Consider the following 8,901-nt stretch of genomic DNA (forward strand, 5'->3'; position numbering starts at 1 on the left):
AGTCGGCACGGCCGCGGGGGAAGACCAACTCCAAGAAGGAGAACAAGCGAGATGCGGCCACCAACGCCTTGATCGCAAGCGTGGAAGGCATGATGAATAAGAAGGACTCAAGGGAGGAGGAGCGCCGACGTTTCAAGGCGGAGCAAATGGATGCTTTCATGGAGATCCAAAGGAGGAGGCTTGATCTTGACGCCGAGAAGCAAGCCAAGATGTTCGAGCTCGAGGCGGAGAAGCAAGCCAAGATGCTAGAGATCGAGGCCGCCAACGCCAAGACCAAGGCGAAAGAAGTGGCTCTTGCGAGCATGATGGCTGAGGTGGAGATCATGAAGATGGATCTCAACACCGTGTCGCCAAGGAAGAGGTCGTGGTTCGAGAAGATGCAGGCCGACATGCTCAAGTTCGACGACGAGTGATCTATGGCGGCGAGGGCCATCTTTTTTGTGTGCCGGCAGGTGCCGGCATGACCACGGGAGCCGCGATGGCGTGGTCGAACTCAAGTCCCACCCTTTTTTTTGTGTGTTGGCATGTGCGCCGGCCGGCTGGCGAGTGCGCCAGTATGAACTGCGGTGATATTTTCTGAAGCCGACATTGTATACCGGCGCCGGTATGATGCGGGCATGAGACATGGCCGCTGGCATGATCAGCCGCGGGCCTTTTCTATTTAAAAGTTGAATGCGGGTATGAAATTTTCCCAACACGTCAACCCGAATGTAAAACTGGACAGACGGCCGACCCAAACGAACAAAAAACGAATAAATACACCGTCTGCTTGGGTCGGCCCTAACTCATACACATGTTAAGAAGCCGGTGACAACATATGAACAGTTTAAGTGGCAGTGGACCACCAAAATTTCGCCAGCAGTACATCACTACCCTCTCGCTCCCCTGCCAAATTCGAATTGCGTTGCGCTACGCTTGTCTTTTTTTTTTTTTGAAGTTCGTTGCGCTACGCTTGTCGACTAGCGATGCGGTCTGCGGCGAGTCCCGGCGGCGGAAGGAGGATGTCCCCGGGTGAAGAGGCTCTGCGGTCGTTGAAGAGGCCGCGCCACCCCGTGGATCCCGGCTCCGGCTCGGACTCCGGCTCCAGCTCCGGCTCGGAATCCGACGGCGATTTCGTCAGGTGCCGCGCATCTGATTTCGAGCTTTTCCTCTTCGATTCGGTGGTTCACATTTCTAATTCCTTCTCGGTTTAATTCCGTGATGGCTCCTTTTGTGGCGGGCGCAGTGACTTGAGGCAGATCGCGTGCCTGCTGCGGTTGATCAAGGGTGGGCCAACAAGGATCGCCAGAAGATGTGCGAGCAGATCATCGCCAGGTGCGGAGAACAATATCCTTTCGGTTGAACCTCTGAATTTACTCTTATCGCGGTATGTGCTAGCGTGCAAAAAAATTGGGATATGCGTATATGCTACCCTGGCGGCTTCTTCTGATGCATTTCGTGCTCGCCCATTTGTTCGGAGAGACTTACAGTTCATGGTCACTGGGAGGGATGTGCAACAAATAAACGTTGCACGTATGCAATCCTGCAATGTGTTCAGTCGGCTGATTATATGTGATTAATGCAGGAACTAGGTTCGTTTGGTGGTACCTGTCAGTTTTTGCATATTATGCGGAGCGATATGCACTGTGGGTGGTGTGAGGAAAATGGGCATATTAATTTGATGGGTTCCCGGATTCATGTTTTGTATGTCATGGCGTGGCTTTGTTCGGGTGAGTTGATTTTCAGAACTACGGCTGGCCTGAACATTTCTATAAACTTTTCAGAACTATTACAAGGACCCTAGTTATTCCACATCTAAGTGACTCAATCAAGCATAAAAAGAAGAAGGAAAAGGAAAAAAAAATACCCACACGAATCTCCGCGTAAAATTAATGACATAGGACTTAGATGTGCAATACTTATGGCACATCTAGATATGCTTTTGGAAAATTGTACAAAGAATTATTTACACAGGCATCGGGGAGAAAAAGCAGCCAAAAATTATAACATGTGGTCTAAAGGGACTCCATTGACTGTACTGTGAAGTTTGAAGAGCATAATGTTGCTGATCATTATTCTTTTACCTTTTCCTTACACCGTTTATTCCTTTACTTTTCTCAACCTGACAGTGTTGCAGCCAATATTCAGACTATGCTTGAAGATACCAAGTCCAAGTTTGAGAAGGAAAGGTAATCCACTTGCTTGTGAACTGTGAAACAATACCTGCATGTACAATTACGCCTGAAACCATTTTTGTCCGACAGAAAACTTGTTCGTTTTTATTTAGAACGCAGTGTAACTGTTATATTTGCATGTGCAGGCAGAACTTGCTGAAAGTATTGTCAGGCACTTCGAAAGAGGTATTCAGTTTAGAGTTCTTTCGGATTGTCGACTAACTTACTGATTTGCCTAAGATTGAATTATGGCATGTGATTTGCACTATTAGCAGTGTGAAAGTTCATTGAACGAAGAGTACACTAAGCTTCAGGAAACATATGAAATGTTCTGTGAAGAAAATGATGCACACTTACAAACCTTCAAAGGTATGGCAAATAAGAGCTGGTTGTCATTTTCACAAGTATATCATGTGCTTCTATCCAGATTTATCTAGGATTTTAGGGCGTTGTGCCATGTGATGTCATTTGGTCTAATCAGCCAGTACGTATGAACTGTGATTCTTATCTTTGGAAAAATATATTGAGGAATGAACTATACCTGGTTTTGATGCAAACAGAATCTACATGACACTTGTATTCATGTGTTATTTCTAAATACGCATTGCTTGGCTGCTGCTTGTCAGCGACTCGGGCATTATTTGGATGATGCTCCCATACAAGACGTTCAGATCTTACTGATTCTGCAAAAATATTTGGCTCTTATTTGACTTGTTAAATGTCCTGTTACGCAGACCTATTCTCACAAGTAGAAGTTGAGAAAAAGAAACTGCTTGAGCAGTATCAATATCAGAGTAAGTGACTAGAGGATCCATCATTTCTCTCGGACGGAAATATGCTGTTCTTACACTCAAATCCTTGAAACAGGGGAGGAGACGGCTACATTGTCTGAACTTGGTGACACCTTCTCAGAGAAGATAACAAATGCCAAACCATCACCGAAAAGGATGAAGCAGGTGTGGCAAAATTCACAACTGCTTGCATTTCTTAGACTTCATTTTTAGCTACCCCGTCACGCCTAAAGCTGACTGACCAGCCAATTCTTTTTGTTCCATGGCTTGAAACACCTCTTCCTGCAAAATACTGCATTCTTTTTTCGCAGGATGACAAGTCTTTCATCATCTTCCGCAAGTCGATTGGTTCATATCTCGAGTGCGCATCCGACGATGATTTTGACCTTGATGATGGGTGACGCTGCTTCTCTTCTTGTCCGGCATACTAATCGTTTGAAGCGACACATAGAAAAGGATCTCATTATTTTTCTCTTATTTTCATGTTTTCTCCTTTAACCAACATCTTAGAGCATCTTAAGGACCTCATGTATAGCCTATAGGTGAGAAGGCTTCACAGTTTGTATTAGGTACATTGCCTCGGACTCTTTTTTTACATAGGTACATGCCTCGGACTCGTGAAAAGGAAGTGTATCATAAATTTGTCTGCAATGTTGGATTGGCTTGAGAGGTTGGTGTAAAGCCCCAGATTTAAAACTAGCTTCGACCCAACCTTGTGTTGGATCGGCGAAGGCCATTTACATGTAGCAATTCTTATGTTTTAATCCTCACTTCTCGCAAAACACTAACCAGAGTTTTCAATGGAACACGTGGGTTTATATGGTAGTAGTATGCAATCACTTGAACGCTAACCAGAGTTTTCAACGGAACGCTAGGTATGCAATCAGTTGAACTAGCAAGTTGGGACTATCCCTGCTATGCTGACACATCCAGAGAAAGACAGGATAATTTTCCAGGATATTTAAGTTACTAATTCAAGCCACGGCCCTACAATACAAAAGGCTCTTATTGAAAATTTTGTAAGGATTGAACTAGCCTAAAATTAGTGCGCCAGGCCTGCAAATTGCAAAACGTGATGAGCTAATACAAAATGAACTTTTTCCTTTTGTGGCAATGAACTTGAAGCACTAAACTCCTCATATGTCTTGGACATCGACACTCAAAAACTGGAAGTGGGCTGCGGCTTGCAACCCTATCTAAAATACCTTTTGAAAATCTCCTAAGAAGCCCTTAAAATGGAGATTTGTCGCTGTAACATGATCATAAGGATTATAATACTCCAAATGACGTTGAGCATGAACATAAACTTTACAATGTCAATAAATTGACTACTTCCTGAGGTCAAGTTCCACAGACCCTAGGTCCTCCATGTTCAAGTATGCGACATCGATGCCATCTGTTTCACAAAATAAAACGGTCACAGTCCAACCATCCAACTCTCAGATTCGGAGGTTAGATCACACTTCAACCAGATGGTACAGGCACTTACGAGATTAGTACCAACGCTGTGCTTAAAGAGCACCGTTAATATTCAGCCATTTTCAGAACACATCGTTCCAATTGACGCTATAAATTTTAGATATGTAGTTTGTCATGCCAGACAGAATGACGCTGTCCATGGTCTCCAACATCTTGCGATTGCAGTTCAGATTCTCCTGCTGCTGCTCTGCTAGCGATTTCTCCTCATCTAGTTCATGCTACAAGGTCCGAAAAACAATAAGCGTCAGAGAATGCTTGCATAAATCCACTAATTACTAAGTAATCCACGAATAAAGCACAGAACAGGAACACACATGTGAAAGATGATTGCCATTGAATTTCAGACCTGAGGGTCTAAAAAATGGATTTTACCTCAATTAGTGCAAAGTTCTCCACCTCATGTCTCCTGGAGAGTATCTTCGATTTTTTTAGAATCTCATAATCAGGATCTCTGTGGCCCACCCAGCGAAATTTTAACTTACTCCCAGGTCTCCGGGGGCGATCATTGAACATCTCAGCTGTAGCATGCTTCGCCCTAACAGGCCTTGGAATTCCAGAGATCATAAAAGGGAAGTCATGCAGCATACTGACCACAACTTCAGCATCCTTCTCAGTTTCCATCTCTACTAATGCAGATTGAGGAATATTGTAGGGAATGGTGTAGTTCACAACAAAACTAACCTTTCTGATACTACAAAATTGACTCAAAGCTGTTTTTATGACTGCCTCTGTAGCCTGGTGAGACAAGTTGTCAAGGTATACAGTTCGTTTGACCTTCTCCTCGAACTCCTGATACTGTTTTATGGCTTCCAACTCTGCAGTACTCTTACTTTGATTAGCAGCCTGGCCATCAGAAGTAGAAAGCTTCATTACAGATGTATTCTGGCTGGTGCCGGTAGCCTGCACTGCAGAGCTGCGCGGCTTCTTGCGTGGGGTGATTTTCTTAGCTGGGTCAGTTGATCTTTTGCTTGGGGCCTTGTTTCTAGCCACATCAGACAGCTTCTTGGTGGGAATGGTGTGGTTAGCATTTTCCAACACATCAGATTTTATAGCAGTGGTTGACAGGGTCCTGCTTGGGTTGCTCTTAACCTCTGTAGCCTTGTGAGAGAGGTTGTCAAGATATACAGTTTCCTTCATCTTCTCCTCCAACTCTTGATGCTCCTTTATGACCTCCATGTTTGCAGCACTGGTACTTTGCTCCACAGCCTGGTCAACATAAGCAGAAAGCTTCATTCCAGGGGTCTTCCCGCTGGTACCAGTAGCTTGTACTGAAGAGGTACACAAACTCTTGTGTGGGGCATTTTTGTTAGCTCGATAAGTTGGTCTATTGCTTGGGCCATTGTTTTTAGCCTCACCAGACAGCATCTTGCTGGGAATGGGATGATTAGCTTCTTCAAACACCTCCTTAGACTTCACAGCGGTGATCGTTTGATTCCAGCTTGGGTTGTTACCCTCTTCATCTGCTACTTTATTGTCAGTATTGTAGAGCAGTTTCTTTCTTGGGGAGTTGCTATGTTCCTCCTCACCCTGCTTTCTAGTTGTTGTAAGGCTCTTGCTTGGGCTGTTGTCAATATGATCTTTAGGCAATTCCTGAAGTTGAAGATGAAGCATCATGCTCGAGATGTTGTTCACCTCTTCACACAGTCCATGTTGAGCAGCGTAACTGCTTGGATCACTTCCTTGCTCTTCAGCAGTGACTCTTAGGTTCATGCTCAGGATATTGTCATTTGCCTCATCCGGTAGTTTGTTGCCTGAGGTATCGCTCTCAGACTCAGCGGACCGTGTCTTGCTAAAGGTGTTGCTATTGGCCCCATTACAGTGTCCCACTCTTGGGGAGTGGCTGCTTGCCTCACCATGTGCTGGAGTGGTCATCAGATTCTTGCCTTGGTTGTCAGTAATCAATTTGTTGTCCTCAGGATACTGTTTTATGGAATCCAAATCTGCAGCACTCTTACTTTGATTAACAGCCTGGCCATCAGAAATGGGAAGCTTCATTCCAAATGCATTCTGGCTGGTATCAGTAGTCTGTAATGCAGAGGTGCGTGGCTTCTTGCGTGGGGTTCTTTTCTTAGCTGGATCAGTTGATCTATTGCTTGGGGCCTTGTTTCTTGCCACATCAGAAAGCTTCTTGCTAGGAATGGTGTGGTTAGCATTTTCAAACATCTCACACTCCATAGCAGTGGTTGATAGGGTCCTGCTTGGGTTGCTCTTAACCTCTGTAGCTTGGTGAGAGAGGTTGTCAAGATTGACAAGAAATACAGTTCGCTTGATCTTCTCCTCAAACTCTTGAAACTCCTTTGTGACCTCCGTGTTCGCAGCATTGGTATTTTGCTCCACAGCCTGGCAAACGGAAGCAGAAAGCTTCATTCCCGGGGTGTTCCGGCTGGTACCAGTAGCCTGTACTGAAGAGGTAGGCAGCCTCTTGTGTGGGGAAATTTGTTTGGCTGGATCAGTTGGTGAATTGCTTGGGGAATTGTTTTCAACCTTCTTGGTGGGAATGTGGTGGTGAGCTTCTTCAACAACATCCTCATACTTCCCAGCGGTGATTGTGAGGTTCCAGCTTCTGTTGTTACCCTCTTCATCTTCTTTGTTGTCAGTATCATATTGCAGTTTCCTTCTTGGGGAGTTGTTATGTTCCTCATCATTCTGCATTCCGGGGGTTATATCGTTCTTGCTTGGGCTGTTGTCTATATGATTTTCAGGTAATTCCTGAAGTGGTAGAGGAAGTATCATGCTCAAGATATTGTTGTTGGCCTCTTCACATGGTCCATGTTCAACAGCATAACAGTTTGCATCGCTTGCTTGCTCTTCATCATCAACTCTTAGGTTCTTGCTCAGGGTGCTGTAAGTTGCCTCATCCGGGTGTTTATGGCCTGAGGTATCGCTCTCAGATTCAGCAGACAGTGTCTTGCTCAGGGTGTTCCTACTGCCCTCATTACACAGTCCCATTCTTGGGGAGTGGCTGCTTGCCTCACCCTGTACTGGAGAAGTTATCAGATTCTTGCCTGGTAGAGGAAGTATCGTGCTTAAGATATTGTTGTTGGCCTCTTCATACGGTCCCTGTTTAGCCGCATAACAGTTTGCATCACTTCCTTGCTCTTTATCATCGACTTTTAGGTTCTTGCTCAGGGTGCTGTAAGTTGCCTCATCTGGTTGTTTGTTGCCTGAGGTATCACTCTCAGGTTTAGCAGACAGTGTCTTGCTCAGGGTGTTGCTACTGCCCTCATTACACAGTCCCATTCTTGGGGAATGGCTGCTTGCCTCACCCAGTACTGGAGTAGTTATCAGATTCTTTCCTGGGCTGTCGGTACTCATTTCAGGTACTTCCTTACTTCCGGTTTTGTTAATCCTAGGTACTTTCTTGCTCAGGGTGAGGGAGGCGTCAGGCAACTTCTTCCTCGGTGGTAAACGTATACGTATGATGTTCCATGGACGGTCTCCCTTCCTGTCATCAGTTTCGTTGTTGATTTCAGCAGCCTGGTTTTCTGAGGCAGACATTCCCTTAGACACACAAGAAACTCCTGCAGGTTGTGAATAAAATGGCGTGATGAGAATGAACAAGAAAAGTGCTTATAACATCATATGCTGACCATTCGAAATAGAAATCCATTCGAGAGAAAAAATATCACATGCTGACTTAATTCACGCTACAATGTAACTGGCCTAACATAGTAACATAGATGTAGCCCTGGCTTGCAAACGCACTGCATTAAAACGTCCATGCTAGATGCTAGCCATAGACCAAATCCGAGATGCTTCCAACAGTGTCCCTAAAGCAATTTGGTGACCTGATACATGTTATGCAGAGACAGAAATGCAGATTCACCATTTCACAGAAAATGGTGACACGAGCTGCGGCTATATATATACACAATAAATACAAAATAATGCATATAAAATAATATATTTTCAAGTATATGTTTATGCTAAACGAAGATACTATAAGCCAGAAACATAGAAATTGGTCCTTAAACAATCTAGAAGGAGAGGAGAATCAACTGAACAGGGTATGGTGGGCAAACCCCGGGCCAGAAACTAAGTGCTTGTAAGTTATAACTATCCAAAAAATATCTCTTGTGAAAGCATAGAAACATATGGCCCGGTTGCACAATAAATGTAGAAGTTAAACTCAATGTTTAACGATCGAATAAGTTAGACGAAAACTACAAGAGTTAATACAGGGATATAAAAGAGTAAAAAATCGATGGTTTGGTTCATCTGCTCGTCCCACAACATCAAGTGAGATAGTTAATCACTGAACCAACACCTTCAAGACATCAAAACATGGTAACATTTCTTCATCTTCTGTTCTAAACATGAAACTGGTGATAAAATGCGTCAGTTTGAGGATTCAATTCTGCGCATATATACAAAAGAAAAAAAAAATAGAAATTATACCTAATACTACACACGTACAGACAGCCGCACGCCTGCGCTTGCAAGGGGGCGACCAGCAGCTTCGCTCGGTGGCGCACCAA

At 44.4% G+C, this 8,901-nt stretch overlaps 1 protein-coding gene and 1 pseudogene across 2 annotated transcripts; one reads left to right on the forward strand and one right to left on the reverse strand.

Moving 5' to 3' along the window:
• Window positions 1-696: 696 nt before the first annotated feature.
• Window positions 697-3,688, forward strand: LOC123189231 (uncharacterized; annotated as a pseudogene).
• Window positions 3,689-4,025: 337 nt separating this feature from the next.
• On the reverse strand, window positions 4,026-8,895 carry LOC123189232 (uncharacterized). Of its 2 annotated transcripts, none has more exons than XR_006495656.1 (3): window positions 4,796-8,764; window positions 4,434-4,641; window positions 4,026-4,340 (listed from the first exon to the last, which is right to left on the reverse strand). XR_006495656.1 is itself a non-coding variant. In XM_044601600.1 (3 exons), the coding sequence occupies exons 2-3, from the start codon at window positions 7,919-7,921 to the stop codon at window positions 4,486-4,488; spliced, it is 3,282 nt and encodes a 1,093-aa protein (XP_044457535.1). In that variant the 5' UTR covers window positions 7,922-7,944; window positions 8,822-8,895; the 3' UTR covers window positions 4,026-4,485. The 2 variants fall into 2 exon arrangements, 1 of the variants encoding a protein (XP_044457535.1); XM_044601600.1 differs by adding an exon at window positions 8,822-8,895 and having other exon boundaries at window positions 4,026-4,641; window positions 4,796-7,944.
• Between the last annotated feature and the right edge of the window lie 6 nt (window positions 8,896-8,901).

This window comes from Triticum aestivum, chromosome 2A, assembly GCF_018294505.1.
Source record: "Triticum aestivum cultivar Chinese Spring chromosome 2A, IWGSC CS RefSeq v2.1, whole genome shotgun sequence".
NCBI lineage: Eukaryota > Viridiplantae > Streptophyta > Magnoliopsida > Poales > Poaceae > Triticum > Triticum aestivum.

Excerpts from the sequence above, each read along its gene's own strand:
- LOC123189232 (XM_044601600.1), bottom strand. The coding sequence starts at position 7,921 with ATGTCTGCCTCAGAAAACCAGGCTGCTGAAATCAACAACGAAACTGAT. Across the intron at positions 4,642-4,795 it reads AGAACTTTGCACTAATTGAG|CATGAACTAGATGAGGAGAA; the intron begins GTAAAATCCATT and ends CGGACCTTGTAG.